The sequence below is a fragment of the Sinocyclocheilus rhinocerous genome, unplaced genomic scaffold, assembly GCF_001515625.1.
Source record: "Sinocyclocheilus rhinocerous isolate Xijiao unplaced genomic scaffold, SAMN03320098_v1.1 scaffold1908, whole genome shotgun sequence".
Lineage (NCBI taxonomy): Eukaryota > Metazoa > Chordata > Actinopteri > Cypriniformes > Cyprinidae > Sinocyclocheilus > Sinocyclocheilus rhinocerous.
Window position 1 is genome coordinate 671,568 of NW_015630984.1, and position 25,041 is coordinate 696,608.

At 35.0% G+C, this 25,041-nt stretch overlaps 1 protein-coding gene across 1 annotated transcript in view; it reads left to right on the top strand.

The window, feature by feature from the left end:
• Positions 1-25,041, top strand: part of LOC107740868 (dedicator of cytokinesis protein 1-like) — a 268,121-nt gene that overhangs the window by 69,458 nt on the left and 173,622 nt on the right. The window contains exons 19-27 of the mRNA XM_016553391.1: positions 1,985-2,174; positions 2,994-3,102; positions 6,351-6,451; positions 6,533-6,661; positions 8,608-8,716; positions 12,638-12,708; positions 15,658-15,836; positions 17,044-17,234; positions 24,767-24,862. Coding sequence (XP_016408877.1) covers positions 1,985-2,174; positions 2,994-3,102; positions 6,351-6,451; positions 6,533-6,661; positions 8,608-8,716; positions 12,638-12,708; positions 15,658-15,836; positions 17,044-17,234; positions 24,767-24,862 — 1,175 coding nt within the window. The remainder of the gene's footprint in view (positions 1-1,984; positions 2,175-2,993; positions 3,103-6,350; positions 6,452-6,532; positions 6,662-8,607; positions 8,717-12,637; positions 12,709-15,657; positions 15,837-17,043; positions 17,235-24,766; positions 24,863-25,041) is intronic.

Here is a 25,041-nt window from a genome sequence, read left to right on the forward strand (position 1 = left end):
TCAGTTCACCACACTCATTTTCTATAGGGTTCAGGTCAGGGAACTGGAATGGTCATAGCAGAAGTTTGGTTTTGTGCTCGGTGACCCATTTTTGCGTTGTTTTTGAGGTTTGTGTTTGGATTATTGTCCGGTTGGAAGATCCAAACATGGCCCCTCTACACCAACTATTTCTGGTTTCTGTGTCAGAAAAGCAGGTAGAAATCGATGCGACATGCAGGAGAGCTGTTTATGACTCAGGTTTTGTTTAGATATTTTATTTTTGCATCCTGGTTTGTGAAGCACATTTCCCGGATGATCAAGCGCCTCTCGACCAATAGGACCGAGGCATGAGCCGTTTTTAATAAAGAATGACAGCTCCGCTCTCCTCACTCGTTGCCTGACAGCTCTTTCTGTCTCTCTGACGTGGTTTTTATTAAACACACAGGCTGAGCTTGTAAGTGTCAGGATCTTTAACTCTGAATCGTCTCTCCCACACAGCCACACTTCCTGCTGATGTGATACGATGAAGTGAAATCACAGCCTCCGCTCTTCTTCTGATCACATCCTCTGCCTTAGTTATGTATTATGCAGCTCCCTGGAATACTTGATTCTGATTGGTCAGTCGTGGCATTTTATTTTTGTTTCATTAATGTTTAACCACATAATTGATCAGGCAACAGTAAGTGTCAGGGTCCTGATCACGTGTTGGGGTTTATTTTGCGAGTACGACCAGTTGACTGGACATTTTGTCTTGGCCAAATAACATTAAGTTAGTTCAGTGCATGGTTTCTTTTTGATTCGTTTAAATAATTAAAAATATGTTAGTAGATTTGCATAAAGGTTATGAAATTCTATTGATTGTTCAAATCTACAATTATTTAAAACACAATCTACAAATAATGTTAAATATAAATATTGTGTGTATATACATAATACATCTAAATTATAAACTTATAAAAAGCTATTATTATTGTTCATATTATTATTATTATATATTATTTATATATTTATATGTAACATTATAATTATGATACAATGTATAATTATATGTTCAAATCACACACTCACATATATATGTATGTATCGTAATACATCTAAATTATACATTTCTAAATTTTATTATTATTACTAGTATTATTATATAAAGAAAAATACACATTCTTAATAAATATTAAGTGACAATGAGACTAATATATTTCATAACATTAATAAATTTTACAAAAAATGTAGAAATTTGATTTATATATTTGTTTGCATTATAATTATAATACAATGTATAATTAAATTTATAAAATTTACTATTATTAAATTGATTGAAAATACTAATTATTTTACATTTATTTATAACCACAATATAAACAAAACTTCTAATTTTGTTTTTATTTGAAATATGATGTCTACTTAGACCAAGGTTTGTGTCAATCTCTGTCTATGACGGCTCTTCAAAACACAGCCCTGGAAGAATCTTCTCTCACCAGGTTACGTCATTTCACTTTGGTTTGTTTTCAAGTGATTGCTGGAATGCCTCGTTTCAGGTTAAAGAGTCAGTCGCTCCTGTTGCCATGACTATCACTATGGGAGCCGCTCAGGCGGTGATGAGAGTCCTCAAGGGAACCGGCTGAACTGTAAAACTCTCCGTATCCTCCAGTCCCCAAGAGTGTTTCCCAGAGTTCCCCACTTTAACAGTCTGATTCATCCAATGAAGGAGGAGAGAAATTAAGAATCACTTAAAGAGCGTTTGTGACCTCATGAATCATTGTGGGTGAATCTGTTTGGTTAATCCATGAACACTGATTAATACACCGCTTAATAGCTTCATATTTGTCCAGATTTTCTTTTTCTTCTATTATATCATAACTGCAGTGAAATCCATTCCTCTCATGGCTTAAGGCTTGCCCGGTCAGACGAGAGCTCATGTTATTCATATGTCTCTATATAATGAATGTTTCATGTCCAGGATGGAGAGGTGAATGTGCAAATGCGTTTTTTCTCTGCTCTCCTGTAGTTGATCTCCTGGGGCTGCTGAAGTGGAGATCCAACACCAGTTTGCTCCAGCAGAATCTCTGTCATCTGATGAAAGTGGAGGGAGGCGAGGTGGTCAAGGTATGTGTGAATCTTCTGACGGACAGAAACACAAACTTGCAGCTTTCATTCAGACCTCCGTTTGGATTCATGCAGACATTCATGCTGCTAATGTAAACGTTTGAAGTTGGTGTGGAGACTTGCGCTTTGATTTATGATACGAAATTGTGAATGAACTCTCTGATGCACTTCAAAAGCTTTTTGCTTATTAGGTTTTTTGGAAGGCAACAGCAAAACATGCTGATATATTTTTAGAAATTGCATTTCTGTAAGTGCTCCAGTACGGTGTATGGTTAGGCCTGTGAAATTATAGAAATTTTCAAAATAAGCTTTTATTATATCTAACTCAAAATAAGCATTCAGAAAATGTTTAAATTGTGTTCTCCAGGCTTAAAATAAAATAAAATAAAATAAAATGAAATGAAATGAAATGAAATGAAATGAAAGTTGTTGTGTGATTTGAACAAATAACTCGTACAGACTTTTTTTTCATTAATTGGTCAGAAAGTGTCGAGAATCAGTCTCGGTTATCACTTTAAATGATCTCACTCACTAAACTCAAGTCATTACTTTCATCATATCTAACTCAAAATAAGCTTGCTAAGGTTTGAAATCGAAATGTTCAGGAAATGTTTCAGTTGTTTTCCAGGCCTGGAAGTCAGATTATTGAAAATAAAATTCATTGGAGTAACCAATGAACTGTTTGTATATATAACCAAGTTACTGGTTGTTCATGTAATTAAAAGTACACATTCAGAATCGAGTGATTTTTGTTCTAGTAAATACTGTAATCAGTAAGTGGAATTGGAACCGCAGTCATTGAATGTCTAGTGATTTCTGTCTGTTGTAGAGCTTTATATTCACATGGCTAATATAATTCAGCATACGATTTAAAAGCCCCTCTGAGATAAGGCTGAGCTCTGTTGATTTAGTTACTTTTCCCTCATGGATCATGTGTTTGAATGCCAGTTAACTCCTGAAGGTGGTGTGTCTCATGCAGTGATTTCTCTGGCCGTGTTTGATGGCAAACACACTCGAGCTGTCAGCGCCGAGAGAGAAAGATGGAGGCAGAAACGTGTGCTGTAAATGTCCCCTTCACCTCTCTAACAGATTCTGCAGCCTTTCTGTCATGTCTCTGCCACATAAATATAAAACAGCCAAGCAGAACCATATGGCAGGTGTTTCAGATAGCTGCTGAAGACCTTCACCGCTTTACTTCTTGATGTATGTAGCAAAAGTCTTGCAAACGTTTCAAGTTGACTTGGTAAAACTTAGTACAATACAGTTGGGTTGGTTAACATTAGTTTACTTTTAACTTTTATAAATATACTATTGTACATTAATTAATTAATTATCTTTAATTATTTAATTATTAAAATAACATATTATATAATAATTAATAATAAATAATATAATATCATTTATAATAATACAATAATATAACCTCTTTACTGTAATCTGTAATGGATTACTGATCCATCCGTAATGGATTACTGATCCATCCATCCATCCATCCATCCAATCCAATTTTATATGAAACATAAAATAAAAGTTCCATTTTAAAATATTTCCAAATTATTTACAATAATTCAATGGAGGAGCCCTGATACAAAATTTATGAGATTTAAATCAACCCCGTCACTGATTGTTCAAATTATTAGATTTAATTTGTTGTAATAAATACTGTAATCAGTATGTGGAATCGGAACCGTCATCTTTTTACAGTATGTGTAAGAAGTAGTTTTAATTTGGGACAAGGCACAACCACAGATATATTGCAAAATTTCCTCAACTACACAAAAACTATTGAAATCTGAGGTGTGTTTAAACATGAAAGTTGACTTGGGTGGCCTGAAGGAAGCTGTTAATTCAAACAACTGTTAATGTGCAGAATACACACTCACAGGACTACCTACAATTACAGTATGTGTGTTTCTCTCACGCGCACACACACACACAGACGATCACATGGCAGTGCGTCTTTTGGCCAGACCGCACTGTGAATAATTCTGCGCTCACCACCCAGAGCGACAGACATACAGACTTCCCTTAATGTTTCCTGCAGGCGTCCCAATCAACATGATTATGTACTTTCCTCACTCTGTGTACTAAAACACCTTCCTACCACTGCCAAGTTTGGAATTGGATTTCTGCGGACGGCACAGACGTGCTGCATAAAAGCTGTGAATGTCGTAATAATGCTGCAGAATGGCTTGTGATAGGGGTTTCTTCAGGAATCCGCCCAGATCACTCACTTCACTATAAACACACTGGAGAAAACATCTGCGGAAAGATTCAAGGGCACCGCAAATTTTAAAAGAAGCTTTTACTCCCGGTTTATTTGTTATCTGGCATTTGGAGGATGAAACCTTCTATCAGAACATCTGAGGAGGAACTTGACATGACTTTGGGGCAAAATTATTTAATAATACTATAGAAATAATACTTAAAATAAGATATAAAATAAATAAGGCTTATAAAATACATATATAATTAAAATATGTTGATGTAGAAAGTCTGTATGTTGTTTTTTAATTACTTTTTTGTACTGTATACGGTTTTATTTTTATAATTAAGATAAATAAATATTTTTAATTTGTAAATATTTATTTATTTATGAAACATTTTTGTTATAATTAGTGATAGCATTTGTTATGCAATACAAATTATACGACTTGTCTTTCTTTTCACCACTGAATCATTTACTTTTATTTTAGCTGATTTGTCTGAATTGAATGTAAGAAGGAAAGCCATGAAATACCATATTGTCCCGAATATAAGACGATATTTTTTTCTTGGAAATACATCTGAAAAAACGCGGTCGTCTTATATTCGGGCCAATACGGTAATATAGAAATAATCGACAACATCTTTATATTCCAATGTCCTCAACGTTCATGCCAGAATGAACATGACATAGTTCACATTGTACAGTGTGACTCACAAACAAATTATTCTTATGATTCAAATGAATCAAGACTCAAAACAAGACTCACACTCTCGACGGAATCAAGAAGAATCATCAACCTTAAGTTCAGAACCTGAATCGCTAAATTCTAAATTGGCATTAGTTCACATTTCCATTGCCTGCAGCTCAGTGAACAAATATCCTAATAAATATTAACTTTGCACGACCGAAGCAAACTTGCTCTTCTCAGGAAGAATCATCTCCACCATGAATCATCTCTGTCCTTTCATTAGAATAATGTTCTCTCTTCCTCCATCTTTTGCACTTTTTTAATTTTTTGATTGCTTTCTGAGTTATGTGTGTACACCTGATGTGAGCGAGGCACCTTTAACACTCAGACTGAAGATAGATTGATGACTGTTATAGACTTAGACTTTCGTATCTGTTGCGACCTGTTCTGTCCTGAATATACGGGGCAGCTTGAATGCCGTTAGTGTGAGCGTTTATTTATTTCCCCTCAAGGGCACATTCTTCCTCTCCTCGCAGTGACTGTAACCAAAGGCCATGCAGCAGATGTGCCAAACACAAACACCCGCGCTCGTCCTCAGGTGGAGCATTACAGCTTTTAAATGAGTTTTCACTCTGAATTTGTAAGTGCAGAAATGGAGCTAATGTGTGAACAATCTTATTTATAAACCTCAAAGTGTGTGTGTGTGAGTGGGTTTATAGTGCAATGTGCTTTAAAAAGATCCTTGGCAACACTTTCCAGAAACATGAATCATGCATTTGTTTTCATAATGCAATATAATACACTTTGCTCTTAGTTATATACAGTATGTTCTTCTCAGGGAAAATTGATAATATTTGTCATTTCGTGGTTACACATGTATTAGTGATGTTTTTTAGTGTATATATAAACAAAATTAACATCTATTTCTTTGTTACAAATGTTTATTTGTTTGTTTTTGTTCATTGGTTTTATTTAGTTAAGTGTGTATTTATTTGTTTGTTTATTTGTTTTTCATTTGTATAATTTATTTATTTTTATTTGTATTTTGTTTTTATTTTTTTTGCTTCATTTTAATTATTTTCTTTTATTTAATTGTTCACTTTTTTATTTATTTATTTTATTTATTAAAGCTTTTAATTTTTTTCATTTAATTGTTTGTCTTTATGTGTTTATTTATTTTATATTCGTTATCTTGTGTCTTTGTCATCTTATTATTTTCAGTCTCATTTTAAATGAGAATGATTAGTTTAATATTCTTACCACTTGAAGGGACCATAATCTATTTATAATCCATTTATTAAAAACACACACACACACACACACACACACACACACACACACAGGTTTGTTTTTGTGATCTGGTTCTGAAAGGTCTTCATAATCGGACTGATCGCAGACAGGAAGTTCCATCATTTCAATCCTGTTCTGGAGACTTACATCCGCAAGCACTTCAGCGCCACCCTCGCCTACACGTGAGTAGCAAATTCTGCGTGTCTGTGTTAGTATGTGCCTTGTTTTGATTTGTAACAGCTTGTGTGTGGATATGTTTTCAGAAAGCTGACAAAAGTCCTGAAGAACTACGTGGATAATGCGGAGAAGCTGACGGAGCAGCTGCTGAAAGCTCTGAAGGCTTTGGAGTACATCTTCAAGTTCATCGTGAGATCCCGCGTTCTCTTCAACCAGTATGTTCTTCCTTCACATTCAGATCTCTCATGTTTTGTTGTATTCATCTCACATCTGAGCTTTAAGCACATCATGCCTAAATCCGTGGAGTTGTGCTTGTAGTCTGAACCAGGGAAGGTTATGTTAGGTTGACTTGCTTTGGCAATAGGAACTTTGGGGGCTAGAAGCACCATTATCCATTGATGGCCATTAAGAAATATAAAAATGAAAATGTTGTGATTTTATATTGGTGCTAGCAAAAAAAAAAAAAAAAAAATTCGTAATGTGTTTCCCAGCCAATAAGCTGCAGTTACGGCTAAGAGATGTGACGGGTTGATTTAATGGGCAGATCTGAAATGCCACACCTTCATCAAACCGAAGTACCCTTGTTTCCTAACGGATGGAGGATGTGTTTGAGGCGGACAGGAAGTGGAATGGGCAGCGGTGCTGATTTAGGGAGACGGAGGACATGTTGAGTAATGACTCAGCCTAAATTAAGTTCAGCACTGGTGATTAGCTTGTTGTCTGCAGGTGAAGTATATGATGTTGTCTCTCAGGCCCGTCTGAGCAGACGATCTCAGTCCTTTAACTACTTGAACGCTCAGAGCGCCTGACACCGCAGAGCGCTGTGAGAGACACTAATGAGCAGAGTCTGATCTGATTGACTTCGCTGCTCGCTCACAGTCTCGACCTGCTGCCGGTGTTCACCAACTCATGCCCGACCTGACCGCACACGTCTCAGAGTCAGAGATCAGCTAGACAGGGCTGCAGACTGCAATGGAAATGATGAGAAATATGGCCAAAAATAACAATTATCGTAAGTTTGAATAGCTATCAGTGTCAGACAGGAAAACTGTCTATACACGGTTTCATCAAATGTTCATCAATTTCAAAGTTTACTGCAGCCCTGCTCAGGATCTTTCTATTGCATTATTCTCACTCAAATGATTCTGATGACTTTTAAACCAGCATCCAAAAAAATTAAAAAGAATCATTCATATATGTGTATGTGTATGTGTATGCGTGTGTGTATGTATGTATGTCATACTACCATGATGAATTATTTTTTATTTTGTGGTGAAATATGACCATGAGTAACTTGTGCAAAATAAATTTTTTCTTATTTATTAAATATTTCTTGACCGTTTGTTTGTTTGTTTATTTTTATTTAATTATTTTTGCAAAATATTATTTCTTATTTTTCTATTTGATTTTGTGGTTAAATAAGACCTCAACATTTCTTATAATTTATTTATTAATTTATTTTGATTGATTGATTGGTTGATTGACTGATTTTTGCAAAATATAATTTCTTATTTTTCGTTTGATTTTGGGGTTACATATGACCTTGGCATATTTAACCCCAACTGTTTTTAAACTGATTAAAAATAATGCAATTCTACCATATCTCCCCTTTGCTGTAGTAATTAATGGGTATAAAGCACTGGTCAGCTGGAGCGTGAAGAATATTTCGGTATATTTGACGGGCTATTAGCTAAGCGTGTGTTTGTGTGTTGTTGGAGGGCCGGTCTAATGTTGACACTCAGGATGAGGTTGAGAATGTCTGACCCTCACCGTAAGCAGAGCACAGAAAATCAGCTGGCGCTAATCTCATCAGCAAAGGCCGCCGGTGAGCGTTTAATGAAAGCGTGAGCGCAGGAATCCTCCCGGTGTTTGTGTGGCGCTCTGGAGCGACGCCGAGACGGCCCGTCAGCTCTCTGCCCTTCAAACTAGATTACGAAGCAATTCATCAATCTGATCAGACTGTAATCAGGAGCTAGTTTAGAGGTGCCAGTGAACAGGTGGGAGTGTGTGTATGTGGAGTTTGAGATATTGTTTTTGATGTGGATTTATATGGCTCCGGCTAGTTTGATGTCATGGATCTGCTGCCTCTCTGATGATTTAGATTAAATGATTCTCGCCGCTCGAGCCCCTGATCATCTGCTGTTTGTGTGTTTTCCTTCAGGCTCTACGAGAACAAAGGCGAGAGTGATTTCATGGAGTCCCTGAGGAATCTCTTTGTCTCGTTTAATGGCATGATGAACAGCAGTGCTGAAGGGACCGGCGGGGTGAAGGTGAGAACGCTCTAGGAACCGGTTTCTGATGAGCTGGATGTTTAAGCGCTGCGTTAATAGGGCATTAAGTTTAGAAAAACTTAAACTTTTACTCATCTGCTCCTGGTGTGACTTAATTTCACACATGCAACACAAAAGGAGATGTTTTCCTGGTGTTTGTGTGGCGCTCTGGAGCGACGCCGAGACGGCCCGTCAGCTCTCTGCCCTTCAAACTAGATTGCGAAGCAATTCATCAATCTGATCAGCCTGTAATCAGGAGCTAGTTTAGAGGTGCCAGTGAACAGGTGGGAGTGTGTGTATGTGGAGTTTGAGATATTGTTTTTGATGTGGATTTATATGGCTCCGGCTAGTTTGATGTCATGGATCTGCTGCCTCTCTGATGATTTAGATTAAATGATTCTCGCCGCTCGAGCCCCTGATCATCTGCTGTTTGTGTGTTTTCCTTCAGGCTCTACGAGAACAAAGGCGAGAGTGATTTCATGGAGTCCCTGAGGAATCTCTTTGTCTCGTTTAATGGCATGATGAACAGCAGTGCTGAAGGGACCGGCGGGGTGAAGGTGAGAACGCTCTAGGAACCGGTTTCTGATGAGCTGGATGTTTAAGCGCTGCGTTAATAGGGCATTAAGTTTAGAAAAACTTAAACTTTTACTCATCTGCTCCTGGTGTGACTTAATTTCACACATGCAACACAAAAGGAGATGTTTCTCAAAATGTTCATGCTGCTCTTTTACATACAACAAAGGTCGACAAAGGACATCCGTATGATATATTCAAGTCATATGAAGCTTTATGAGAGGAAAAATCTGATTTGATTGCTATGAAATCCCCTCTCAGAATGCATTTGCACACCCATATGTTCATAATTGTTGCTTCTTAATCAGTTATGAGATATGACAAGCAATGAAATTTGGCATAATTTATGTCAAACATGACATAGTTTTGCAAAGCTCAAAACTGGCCACTTAGACAGCAAGAGAAACTCTACTTAAGATAAATCATACTATAGTTTTAGTTTTTATGTGCCATTTAGGGACATAAAATGTGTGACCTTTCTATGTCTCTAAGAATAGTTAAAACTGATTAAATAATTAAGTGATTAAGTGATTAAATTGAAATTAATAAAGAGTCAGAACACAAACTAATGGAACATACAGTTGCTGTCATTAATAATTTGTTTAATGTTAATCTATAGTCTGTCGACTTGCTCTTGTGTCTTAAAATTCAGGATCTTTCATAGATTTAATGCTTCTAACCTTGCTAATTTGGGCAAATTTAGTGACTAGGTCTTCAATATTACTCATTTATCTGACATATGTCTTTATGCAGTATATTTGAATATGTAATAACATGAATGAGATTTGAGAGCAGTTGTGGATTAAAAAAAAAACAATTTTGGTTTGTTTCTCACATCAAGGACACTTTTTAAAAATACACTACCATTTAAAAATTTTGGATCAGTGAGATTGATTGATTGATTGATTGAAGAAATTAATGCTTTTATTCATCAGGGACGCTTAAAATTGGTCAAAAGTGACATAACTTTTATAATGTTACAAAAGATTATATTTCAAATAAATGCTGTTCTGTTCATCAATTCTAATATAAATGTATCATGGTTTCTGCAAAAATATGAAGCAGCACAACTGTTTTCAACATTGATAATAATCAGAAATGTTTCTTCTGAAGGATCATGTGACACTGAATCCATCTTATCAGTTCTTAGCCATAACTTTGTTTTGTTTCCTTGCGTTGCTTGTGCGGTCCTTTGAAAATGTGTAATTGTGAGTCAAACTCTCCAGCATCCTAAAATGTGGCCAGTCGGTGTGATGTATTCCAGCAAAGTGGCAAACTTTCTGTGAAGTCACTGCTGTAAAACTCTCGGCCTGACTGGTGTGTTACAATTTCAAAACACATCAAATCAAAAGCAAGTTACGGCCTCAGATATTCACTTTTTTAGTAAACACTTGAACTCCAACACCTCATTTCCCAGCGAACTCTCAGGTTAAATCAGACGCTATGTGGGCTGCTGGGAAGAGAATATTTATCAAATGGGAAACTTCATAACCCATCCGTCACTGCCTGTGTTGACTCTTGGTTCACACCGCTTTCAGACGCTTTCTTTTTTCTTTTAAATGATTTCAAAGTACGTCAGAATTCGACACCATGATGAGGATCAAACAGGAAGGAGCTGCTATAAATCCAGATCTGTAAACTCTCAGGACTCGCACATCTTCAGGTGTGACTAGAATAAAATCAGACATTTATCAGCTGAATAGCAGTAAACCTGTTTTACAAAGAAGCTGTGAGTTGAGTCTTTACTTAAACAAGGTTTTAAAGCTTCCCAACGTTTTCCTGTTGTTGATCCTGGAACAAGATTCCTGTCAAACTCTATCAAAGACAATAGAAACTACTCATACAAACCAGAAGGTTGTTGAAGCCCCAACCCTAAAATTTGATTGAATATTGTTCTTGGAAAATCAGGTGAGGTCACCAAGATCAATATCCTTGTAAGTACTGGAAGAGCCAAACAGATTTATACCAACTGGAGAAACCGATCAGTAGACATTCCCATTCTGCTGAGATCTGCTTGTGTAGTGATCGATGTGTTTTAGATTGACAGGTGTCAACACTGACCTGTCACTCTCACAGATTCTGGACATTTGACTAGTTTTATAGAGGAAATGTATTTATTTATTTAACATTCTGAAACTTTTATTATTATTTTTTTTTTATTTATTTATTTTTACAGACATTTTTTTTTCCACTCAAACTTTTTTTTTTTTTAAACCGGCTGTATTTCACATTCTGAAACTTGTTTGTTTGTATTTATATTTTATTAATTAATTAATATATTTATTATTTAGACATTGTATTTAACATTCTTAAACTTTAGATGTTTTTTTTTTCATTTATTCAATTTTTTTACATTTTATTTTACATACTGAAACTTTATTATTATTATTTTTACAGACTATGTATTTTACTTTCAGATGAACTTTAGTTGGACATTTATTTATTTACAGTGGGTACGGAAAGTATTCAGACCCCCTTAAATTTTTCACTCTTTGTTATATTGCAGCCATTTGCTAAAATCATTTAAGTTAATTTTTTTTCCTCATTAATGTACACACAGCACCCCATATTGACTGACAGACACAGAATTGTTGACATTTTTGCAGATTTATTAAAAAAAAAAAACTGAAATATCACATGCTCACATGAATGAGGAAAAAAAATTAACTTAAATGATTTTAGCAAATGGCTGCAATATAACAAAGAGTGAAAAATTTAAGGGGGTCTGAATACTTTCCGTACCCACTGTATATTTCAGGCAATGAACAATTTCTATTGTTTGTTGTGTTTTATTTATTTATTTATATCATTGCATTGCATTATGATAAGTGTTAGTTGCTTGTTTGGACCATTTGTTGGTTGAGAGTAAGTTAGAGCTCAGATTTCTAGATGAGCGTTTGTCAGTTAGAGGAGGAAACATGCGTGTTCATGGCTCATTGATCATCTGTGCTCACTTTATTGATCGGGGTGTTGGAGAGTATTTTAGTATTTGTGTTTTATGACCATCTTGAGGTTCATCTTTCGCTCCTCAGGCCGTTCAGCACAGCTGGATTAACTCTGAGCGCAGAGGGACAGATGAGAAATTTCAGCAGCCAGTGTCTCTATGATCATCAGATGAGGCTCTTGACACCTTCATGTCGTTTCTTAATGTGAAGTCACTCCGATTCCTCATTGTTCATCCTTACAGAGTTTGGACAGCACAATTCAGGAGAAATTAACACAATCCTCTAAAATGCTTTTTTATGCTAGCTGACTCTGATTTCCCCCCTCTTTTTCCATTTATGTAACATGTTTTAAAGGATTTTTAGAGCATTGATCATGCTATTATATATTGTTTGTGAATTCTAGGGTGCTGCACTGAAATACGTCCCGACTATCGTCAATGATCTGAAACTGGTCTTTGATCCAAAGGAGCTCAGGTGAGTTTATCAGACATCGTTCATGTTTCTATCTTTTTTGAATGAAGACTTTTATTAACTGTTGTTGTTAGTAGAATGTTTTAATACTGCATGTTTGCACACAGGCAAAAGTAAATAATGAGTTTAAGGAAAAGTGAGTGTTTTGCAGTATTGTGTATTTGAAGAAAGAGCAACAAATTATTTTATTTTGTTTATTTTATTATTTTAATTTTTGTTTCATTCCATTATTTTATTTGAATTGTATTTTATTTTTATTTTTATAATCATATGAGTGAATGTCTATGAGTTTTAAACACGCAATTCCACTTCTGAAATAAATAAATTAAAATAAATTAATAAACACAAACAATCAAATGATATTGTTGTCCATCTTGCCTCAACCTTTTAAGTTGAAATTTGGGTGTCTCCCGGCTATTAATTGTATTTAGTTTTTACTTTATATTGTATTTTATTTATTTTTAATTTTTTAAATTTTAATTTTTTTTATAAACATCATATATATATATATATATTTTTTAAATTTTATTTTATTTTTTTGTTGAAAGGTTTAATGTCATCTGGCTAGTAACTGTATCGGCTTAGAATTACCCTTATTTTACTTTTTGTTTTTTACTTATACAATATCGCTCTGCTCAATATTGCCACTCATCCTGTCTCTCTCTCCTCATGTCTCCCTGCCTGTCCCGTCTCACTCTCTTTGTCTCTCTCTCTATCCTCATCCTGTCTGTTTTCTGTTTTCCACATGCTGTGTCTCTCACAAACAAAAACCAATATTGTTATCCTCACCCTGTCTCTCTTTCCCCAAGTCTCTCTCTCTCGTCTCTCTTCCCTAATGCCTTTCATCTCCTCCCGTGTCTCTCCTCTTGTGTCTGTCTCCATCTAAGTGACTCTGAGAGGCTGCTAATGAAATCAGGTCTGAGTAGTGGAGTTCTTCAGTCTGATGCTCCTCACACACGTTTCAAACACTGAATCCGATCATCATTAACATCTTTCTGCCTGATGGACTTTTGTTCATGTGTCATTACAGTTACCGTGTCGTTTTGCCGCTCGAGTCTTTCTCGCACGCTTTAGATTCAACACACAATCAGCGCAAAGTGATCCCGTTGCCATGGAGATGTGGCGGTCACTCGCCCATCCTGTCTGTTGGTCTGGATAATGCGTTCCTCCCTGAGTGGCATTATAATGGAGTTAGGCGGTTCTTGTGATGGCTACATTTGCTGCACACACACACACACACACACACGGTGAGAGATGATGGCATGAATCCTGCTGCTTCTCAGAAGTTTAGCTGACGACGGCCTTTCCTCACCAAACCAATTTTTCTAGACGTGACATTTTGTAGCAGCGGGATTCTTGTTAGATTCCCTGAATAATTTGTGTTCTTGTTGTTTGGCTGCAGATGTTGCTGTATAAGTGATGTTTCACACTGAGAGCTGTTGAATGCTTGTGTGCATGCATATAAACTAGTTACAGCCAAGAACAGCTAGTGGTCAGCTGATATGGGTTGGTCAGTAGCTGATGGTGTATTTAACAGCTGGTTGAGAGAATAAACCTGGCCTCTTTCCCTTTTCCCATTTTCCTTTTTTCTCACCTTGTCTTTTCCCTTTCTCTTTCATTTTCTGTTTCTTTCACTTTTTCTTTTCATTTGCTTTTCCTTTACATCTCCCTTTTCTTTCCACCTCCTTTCCTCCTTCACCTCTCTCTTTCCGTTTGTTTTCCTTCCTGTTTACATTCCTATGATTACAGTAATGGGTAAAAGGTAGGGATGCACCGATACCACTTTTTCCAGTACTCGCCCGATACCGATACTTTTATTTTTGGTACTTGCCGATACCGAGTACCGATACCAATATTTTCATTGCATTTGTCAATTTTTAAAATATTGGGTACAGAAACTAAAAGAGTATGTATAATGTTAGTTGGTTAACTTCATTTATCAAATAGATACAGTCAAACCAAAATATATTCAGACACCTTCAACATTTCTCACATTATCACAGTTTACTCGCTATATCATTGCATACATATACTTCGTAGACATCTTTAATCTTTAATAACTCCGTTCTGCTGTCTGTTGTCGTTTCTTTGTCTGAATATGGCACTTATCACATGCTGTGTGGTATCGGCGTTTGGTATCGGGGCATTTTAACGAGTACGAGTACAGGAGCTCAGTATAGGGTACCGGTATCGGTGCATCCCTAGTAAAAGGCACTGTTGGACATGGCAAGCATCACATAATCTCTTTTTATTTTATTTGTATTTTTTTCACAGTTTAATATGCAGAGACAAAAGTAAGGAAGTCATTTATCTGTTGATTCTCCCAAAAAGTAAAACCACAGATTCTGAACGGGAAGCATCCTGAGTAATAGTTGGGGACGGGACTTTTGTTTGCCTGACCAATGATGGAAGAGCCAGTTCAGGTGCTCCAGGAAATGTGTTTTGCACTTTTGACTATCATTCAGGACAGAAAAAAATGACTGGAGGCCTGGTTAGCACACACTGAGTTATCATTGTGCTGTTTGCTCAGAGTTCATTGTGACAGAAGTGTGTTTGCCCAGCAGAGAGGTTCCGGGTTCCACACACACACACACACACACACACAGACCAAACAAATGCTGAATGAAGCCATCTCTGAATTCTGTCATTGTCTGCCAGACCGCTCTCATCCCGCTTTCTTCAAGTGCCAGTTCTTTCCTCAAAAAGAGCCGCTGCTCTCCTGTTGTGCCCTGGGCTCGAGTGTGTGTGTGTGTTGAGATGAGGACAGAGAGGTGTAGCCCTCAGCACTTAGCATGTTTAAGAAATGAGCTGTCACTTCAACAGCAAGTAGAGATGAGAAGAGAGGCATGCGCAAACACTCTTACACACACCTGTTAGTGTTAACTAAGTTCTAGTTGTGCAGTTAAAAGCAGTGCTGACCCTCTCTCTCTCTCTCTCTCTCTCTCTCTGCAGTAAGCTGTTCAGTGAGTTTATTCTCAAAGTTCCTCTGGGGCGTCTGGTGAAGCAGAAGTTGAACTGCATGATTGACATCGTCCACAGCGACCTGTTTACTCAGCATGGTACGTATATACAGACACACACACACACACACACACACACACACACATTCTCTCTAAAGGTCGCTTCATGCTGTGAGCTGCGCGAGACGCTGCGATTAATGCGTTTTGTGGAAGTGCATCTCTTCTGATGTTATTGATGGTAAAATATGAGGCCTTATGTTTACAGTGCAGTGGTAGAACCTTTTTAACTTGACCTGCCCAATAGAAATTGGTTATTTATATTTATTTTATTTTATTTTATTTTACTTTGAATATAAAAATTAATCAGTACCCATATTGGTCTCCATTTTCCCATTTAAACTTTAGTAAAATAAAATTATTTAGTTAACTTTATTTAACTTTAGTTAACTTTAAATGACCTGGCCGGTATTAATTTCATTGCATTGCATTGCAAAAGTATTAGCATGAATAAGAAAATTAAATTAGACAAAATTTTGATTGACTAGTTAAGAATTAAAAAAATATGACCAGTTAGCAACTTATGGCAACTCTGAAAATGTAAAAAGCATACCCTGAAAGCATACTCTGAAATGTAAGGCAGCAACTCAACTTATTTTTTTAAGTTAAAATGGGTGGATTTTTTTTTGTTGCTGTTTTTCTCTGCTGCTTGCAGCCCGTTGAAACTGACCTTGCACTCATTTTTGGGTTGCAACTTACTAGTTAAGAATCACTTCGTTATATTGTATTAATGTCTGATATAAGAAGCATATGTAATTGCTTAACCACCCTTTGATATGATACAGTTGTCTGCAGAAGGTTCTGTATTGGGACGTTTCTTGAAGAAATCCTCATGAATGTTTGTCAATGGCATGAATGATGCAGTGTGTGAGAATGTTGTGTGTGTGTGTTAAAGCAGTGACATATGGCAGCTCTGCGGGTAGATTGTAAGTAGATGCACGTCATTCAGCAGTAATTATCTGTGGATGTGTCTCCTGTTCTGATTTAATTAAATCACTCATCACGCGTCCTTGCGCTGTCTCATGCGCTTCAGTCTCTCTCACTCTCGTAAGGAACGACAGAAAGAAATCAGGATTTAATGAATGAGACCAATAAAAAATGTGATTCATTTCCAAATAATCTGATTATTTGGTAAATATTCCACAAGCGTTAATTGTTTAAATTATAATGAATATTATTTTTGTGAATTATTACTCATTTTTGGAAGAGTTCTCATGTACAGTGAATTAATATAATATAATATAACTTATTTTTGTAAGCTGGTTAAATAATAGTTTAGCTGACTGAATTTTTTTTTTTTCTGGGTTTGTCATTTCTTCAGACCTCTGTCGCAGTGCTTTGAAAGCAGCTGCTGGTCTTTCTAACTCTGCCAGTGTTTTTGGCACCAGTAGTAGTGGAAAAATGAGATTTGAGAAGTTGTTGAGCTGTAGATCTTTTTGTCGTATCTCGCTGAAGGGCGGCTCGTCTCAGAGTGTGTTTGCGGCCGCTGATTCCTCCAGCACGCGCTTTCCAGTGCCAACAGATCCACTGGAATAAATTACCCACAAATGGGCCTGTCTAACCTGAACAAATGTGGCTGGTGTCACTTGTTGTTTTCTGAGCAATGCGTGTGTGTGTGTGTGGTTCATTGCACTTCAGCACAGATTTGTCAACTTCCATTTATTCTAAACATATTTAGCTAATGTAAACCTCACATGATCGTTGACTCGCGCAAATGACGTGTTTCCAGAGGATTTCACTTTTCGTTTCTGTCTAATGAGCGTTATTCTGAAGTTAATTTCTGAGTTCTGTTTGACAGTGTAACCCCCTTTATCCCAGGGTTTACTTCAGGGATTTGTGATCTAATTGAAAATATCAATTGTCTAAGTTCGTTCAAGGAGCTTTGGGGTATTTTTCCTTTTAAACCAAATTCTCAATTTAAATGAACAACTGAAATCACATGAAAAAGTAAAATAAATAATGCCACACACAAGAATTTAAGTTAGCCAGAAATGTATTTTGTGAGGCAATCAATTTAAATGCTCTTTGTTCTGGCACTTTAAAACCAAAGTGATTAACATTGAATGACACTCAATCTCCAACAATTAATTGAGCTTGATAACAGATAACAACAATGCAATTGTAACCCAAGGAAATAGATTTTTGAAAATCCAAGTTTGGAAAGAACTGTCTCAGTCCCATGTAGTGTGTGCAAAAAAATATCTCAGTCCCGTGTAATGTGTGGGAAAAAAATAAAAAATATATCTCAGTCCTACCACTTCACCGGGAATACCATTCAGTTAATCAAGTACGAAAGAAAGAAGAGCTGATGAGTTGACAGAGTGCGATGAGATGATGAAGAGAATTTGTTCCGGAGGAATCCACTCAGATGATTCAGGTCCAAATGTACCACCGAACAACAGTCCAAGGGAAAAAAAAACAGTCTGCACAAATGTACATTTTAAATTGATTACATCAACAACATCAGAACATGTAAACCATTCCTTGTAAGAGAGATCACATGTATTTTTAACTCATATTTTCCTTTTCCTCCTCCTATGAAATAAAGTTTATGAAGCAAACCTGCTTTGAACACTTTTTTCCAATTTGAGAGCTAGCAATACACTTTTACATAAATCAATTTAACAGAGTTACATTTTATACATTAGCAATTTCACTCGACGTGAAAAACACAATAAGCATGAGCATTGCACACCTCGTGCTCTCCTTGACTAGCAAAACTAGTATCGTGGTGCTATACTTAGCTGCTCTCATCTTCAACACCCACATGAACAATTTAACCACATTTTCTTTGACATGAATACATTCTGACTGGTTTTGCTCAAATAATAACACAATATGACAACAAAATATTTCGTTACAAGCAGAATACACTCACCAGAATGTCTCAGAAAAGTCACGGAAAGCAATAAGTCTTCGACTTCTCTTCCACAGTGTTTCAAATTCAACCTCCCAGCTGACATATAAACAATAAACCAGCTATTCAAAGACAATTTGCAATATAAATGCTTATTTTAATCAGCATAGTCGAAATTACTCACACGCTATGCGTTTTGTCCGTGCTTCATGCACATTCACCCTGCGCGCTATTGCTGTGCACTCTCCCCGCATAAACTACCCAACCTCTTAAAGGGGCAGTACTAAGTTTTAAAGAAGTGAGACTAAGAAGTGAAACAGGATATAAATATCAAGGGTTACAACAGCATGCTAATATGCATTTTTAATGGTTGTTTTCCAAGGTGAGCGAGAGTGACTATTACTAACTCTCATTCTTGAGGTTGCCGATCTGATCAAAGGTCAAGCACCACTCACATTTTCTTCAGAAAATGTCAAATGCAGTGTTTAAATTGGTGCCACGCATCGATATGAAATCATGGACAACCATAAAGCCTGTGATTAAATGCTTTTCACTTCTGTAAACACAGACTGATGATTGGTTTCATCGTCATCCAGTTCACAATGACTGTGCCTTTTGACTTAGAGCATAAAGTCTTTTATTTATTTATTTTAATATATATTTATGCATTTATTTCTGCACTTATTCATGCATTTATATAAGGATTTATTTATTTTATATTATTTTAATGCACTTGTACATTAATGTATTTATACATGTATTTATTAATTTTAATGCATTTATGCATACATTTATTTATTTGAGCATTTATTTATTTATGCATGCATTATTATTTTTTTTTAATTTTTTTTATTTATATATTATTAATTTTATTTTAAGTAATAAGTAATAACTCTGATGAAACATAAATTAAACTTTTCCCCTGGCTTTACAATTTCAGTTTAGTCTGCTGAAGATGTAGATCCAGTGCTTTTCTCTCTTTTCTTTGGTCTCTCTCACTTTCTAGCCTTGGTCTGAGCTTCCTACCTAGACGGTATTTTAAGGCATCATTGCACATGTGTGAAAGCCGTTCCAAACAGTAGAGCGCTTAATCCAGCTTCCTTATGATACCTAATATTTTCAGAATTGGATGCGTCTCCATATGCATTTTCAGTCACTGCAGTATATCCTCAACAGTCAGACACACAACTGAATGTGAGCAAGGGTGACTGTGCTTCTAAATGACCATCTTTATCAAATGATTCTTTAATTTAATGTAAAGAAGTGAACCTTTAATTACAGGAGCCAGTGGCTCTGTAGTCGATGTTTCAGTCTGAGTAAAGCCGCTCACTGAGCTTTGGATCAGTCTCTCCGTGTCTCCTGTAACCTGTTTTTCCCTCTCTAAATGCACAGAGGCTAGATGAATGTTTTCAGCCGATGAAAGTAACATCAGTGTTCATCTGAATGTTTGTAAATGCACTGCTGTAAAAACTTTCACTGACCTTCTGTCCGACTGAACAGGAGTGTGAAAACAGCATCTGCGATTCTCCTTTTACATTTTATGAAGATAACAAGGGAAACTCTGCTCTTCTGATAGAGATACACCACTCATTGTGCTGACCTGGACAACCCTGAATTGAAATGAACCTGCAGATTGATCTTTGCATTTAGTTCCTTTACAGCGACCATGTCTTTGTACTAACTATTTATTGGTTTGTTTTATTTAATTTTTTATATGCATTTGTTTATATTCAATTAATTTATGGATTTATTTTAGTTTTATTTATTTTTTCATTTATATATTTACTGTATTTATATTTAATTAATTCATTTTGTTTTTATTTTTATTTATACATGTATTTATATTTGAATGTGTTTATGCATTTATTTATGTATCTGTTTTATTTTTATTTATACATGTATTTTTGTTTATATATTTTTATTTTATTTCCATGTGATTTTTAGAGAATTAAATGTAAAATCCTTCATGCCACAATGATAGATCGCTATTCAACAGTGATAACTCATGCAAATAATGGTGCAGGTTATTACCACATATTTCCTCATATAAACAAATAAATAAATATATTAGTATTATTATTATTAATAAAAATAATAATAATAATAATTATTATTATTATAATTAGCAAGCAATTGAAGTTTCAGTTTTAATTGTTTTATTATGCAAGAAAAGAGAGAATGTGGGAAATATTTGGCCACAGATGACCATGATCAGAATCAAATACTCTAGCAATTCATATAATATGCATTGATTATTAACATAACTCCGCATAAAAAGTATGGAAAACATAAATGTAAAAACTTTAAATTCAGCGGTTATTTGTTTCTCTGAAAAATGCATGGTTTCAGCTTGGTACTTTTTAAATGTAAACGTTACCATCTAGATTACTAGAAAACTATTGAAATAAATGGCTGCGCATTCATTGCTGTTGTTTGTAGCTGTGTGTTTGTTGACGTGTCCTGGGAATCTCAGACTTCTGTCCTGGAATAGCTTGTGCAAAGTTTGTCTCTTGAGTAAAATGAAGGAAAGCAGAAGTCAGGACTCATTTGAGGAAACCCGGCTCACTGCTGATGTCAGACGCTGTGATTTATTCTGCTGTGACCCTGATTTTAATTCTGCCTGGTAAAGTGCCGTCTCAAAGCTCACGGGCAGGTCAGTTATTTAATGCATAAGCGTATTGTTCATGCGGCCGTAAAAGGATAGTGTGGATTTATTTGTACGAGTTTAAACTGGCCTGAACAGCATGATAAATGAGCTTTCAGGAAAGCTAGCGGGAGTTTCTGTGTGTGTTTGCTCCAGTAATGACTCCTCATTGAAGAAAAACAGATTTACATTGATTCAGCTGTCACACAGACTCACCAAACCCCGCCTCCTATGTTGATTGACAGATTATGTACCACGCCCACTTCCTGTTTTATGGCATTTGATTTCTTTCCCTGTAGTTATGGAGCAGATGTCAATCTGCACTTTCAAGTGGTGTGTGTGTGTGTGTGTGATGAGATGAGATCTGTTTGTAGTCTGCAAGGATAGAGATATTTTGTTGAGGCCTTTTAATCAGAAAATATTTGGCCATTTTGTTCCTTGACAATTCATAGTACAAACACTTGTTTGTTTGTCTTTTTAATAAAATATAGTTGGTTCTTTTAATTTCAGCATGTTCACATCTATTTTTATTTACATTCTTTTATTATAACAAATTATTGTTATAATCAAAGACACTCATTATACTCACATTTGGTTAGTAATATGTTATACCATTTATTTGTTTTGACTTTTTTATTTAAAACTAGATTTTATGGTTTTGAAAAGATTTAGATTTTCACGTTTTCAGTATGATCTACTCATGTATTTGTTCATTTTCTATTTATTTAGAATTTTGAATAAAAAATTGTTTTCTTCAGCGCTTTCAACTTTTTTTTTTTTTTTAAATTATTAAAGATGATCATATTATAATCAATAATATTCATTTACTTACGTTTGGTTAGTCATCTACAAACAGCGAAGAAGCTTTAATATTTCTTATGTCATGTCACCACTTTAGTTTTTTTGTTTTGCTTTAACTTGATTTTGTTGTTTTAAAAAGATTTAGATTTTCACATTTTCAGAAAGGTCTTTCTATTCATTTATTTGTTCTTTTTTTAATTTTAGAACTTTTAATAAAATAATTCTGTTCTTTTAAATGCAGCATTTTCAACTTTATATTATTTTTATTTTTATTACAAATTGTCTTTATAATCATTGATGCTCATTTACTTGCATTTGCTTAGTCACCTACGTTTTATTTATTTAGAATTTTTAATAAAAATAATCTGTTCTTTTTAATTCAGCATTTACAAATCTTTTATTTTATATAAATTATCATGATGCAACAGGTCTCCTTTTTTTCCACCCCAAAATGGAAAAGCAAAGTCTCCTAAAGTGGAGTATTCACTGTAAAGTGTTCACTGAAAGACAAATCTGTGTGTTTATCTCATGTCACATCCTTCATCTTTCATGACCTGTATGTGACCCACTCAGAGATGTGAGTTCATTTAATTATGGTTAATTAATTTTTGGCTCGTGTTCTGACTGTTAATTGGCTTCTATGGCGCTCGACTGCAATTTACCCGGGCAGATATCCAGATGCACTGCTCTCTTCTCCGTCATTTGATCAATTACTGCCGTCGTGATCAATAGAAAACTTCCATAACGTCTCTGTTAAATGAAATGTCCTTTAGCGCTACTTTTAGAATAAGTGCATTTTTAAAGTCTCATTTGCATAACGTTTTTTAAGTATATTGAGTGGTTTTGAATAATAGAGTGATGAAATACTGCACTGTAAACTGCATATTAAACACTCTCACCTTTACTGTAGTTCTGTGTACTAAACTAAAACTAAAAAAATATTTTTTTTTACTTGAAATCAAATAAACTTAAATGTAAAATAAAAAACTAAAATAAATAAATATAAAAGCATAAACTAAACCTAAACTAATTTTCATTTAGTTTAACTTGCTGTACTAAAATAACTAAAATGAATATAAACTGTATAGAAAACTATATAGACTAAAATCTAAACTATATAGACTTAGTTAAAAAAAAAAACTAATAAAAGTGACAACACAACGAAAATACTAGAACTTTAACTAAAATTAAAAATTCATGAAATATAACAATAAAATGTACTAAAATAACTAAAACTGATAAAAACTAATGCAAAAAATATAGACATTAAAACAACTAATAAAAATGTCAAAAACACAACAAAATTACTAAAACTTTAACAAAAAATGAAAGTAGAGAATATAAAAATAACATACTAAAATAACTAAAACTGAAAAAGCTATAGACATTAAAAAACGAATAAAAATGACAAACAACAAAATTAGTAAAATTAGCAAATTTGAATAAAAGCTGAAAATATGAAAACAAAATGTACTAAAATAACTAAAACTGAAATGAGAAATTATTTTAAAGGGGTCATATGATGCTGCTAAAAAGAACATTATTTTGTGTATTTGGTGTAATGAATAGATATTTCAACTATCTATATATATAATTTTTTTTTTTATAGCAAAACTGACATACAAAATGAAAAAAAAACAAACTCTCTAAAACCCATTAAATTAAAAAGAAAATCCAAAAATAAGAACTAATTCAAATATTAATAAAAACTATAATAGTATCTTGAAGATACTAAAATAACACTGCTTTACACACGCATGTATGTACGTCACTGATTTCCTCACTACCTGGTGTTGTGGGTGAAGCATCCTTTGAACCCTTGTGCGAGTGGGTGTGTGTGTATGCTTGATAATTGAGTGTGTGCGTGTGTTACGTAATAAACACGTCACAGTCTAGCGCAGAGCTCTCTCTCTCTCTCTCTCTCTCTCTCTCTCTCTCATCTGTGGTTGGAGATCAGCAGCATCCTTTGAGGAGGACCTTGGAAAAGCTTGTATAAGCTTGTAATAATTGACGATCTGCTGTGAGTGTATCAGGATGGCCTCTAACAAACAAACACACACATATATACACACAGCTTGCTGTTTCTTTGCAATTAATTGTGAAATTTACTGGAAATGAGAATTGTTTCTACACCAAATGTTTTTCCTTGTAGAAAACACAATTTACTGCCCATAGATATTTCATACCGGCCATGAAAATTTTATTTATTTATTTATTTAAATTGATTTTTTTAAGTGAAAAAAATCATGACATGCTATTCTGATAAATCAAATGAATCATATATTTGCATGTACCATTATTTAATGATAAAATTTAATAATTTTAATAAATGTGTGAATTTTGTAAATTTTTGTCATTTTCTAAATTTCAAATTTAGATAATTCACAGAACTTGTCAAATGAGGAAGTCACTGAATAGACAAAATACATTTAAAGGCTAATCTATTGTTTATTTTATAAACACAAGGTCATGTTCAGCATGAAAGTGTCTGAAATAGACATAATTTAATAAAGAAAAAAAGATTTAATTATCTTTTTCTTTAAAGATTATCATTCATGCGGCTTGATATAAATTATGTATTATGCTGCAATTCCAGATAAATGGTGAGAAACTTATGATTGATTGATTTTTTTTTTTAGACTAATTAAGGCCACTGAAACGGTGTTTGTCACTGTTTGTTCGGAAAATGTTGTCTTATGTGGATAAATCATTTATTAGTGGTGTATTTCTGTGTGGTTTTAGGGCCCGACGCAGTGGCACGTTCAGATCATAATGGAGAAGCTGCTGAGGACGGTAAACAGGACTGTGATCTCCATGGGCCGAGATTCTGCTCTCATAGTAAGTGTTTCTCTCTCTGTCACATGCTTGTTCTTTTGGGATGTGCTGAGTTTTAGGCTTTCCTGTGTCTGTGGTTAGTAACAGTGTGTTCTACCACAGCAGTGCAGTTGGGCTGCTGTCTGCAATCCTCAAATGTCTCCACACACACACACACACACACACACACACACACACACACA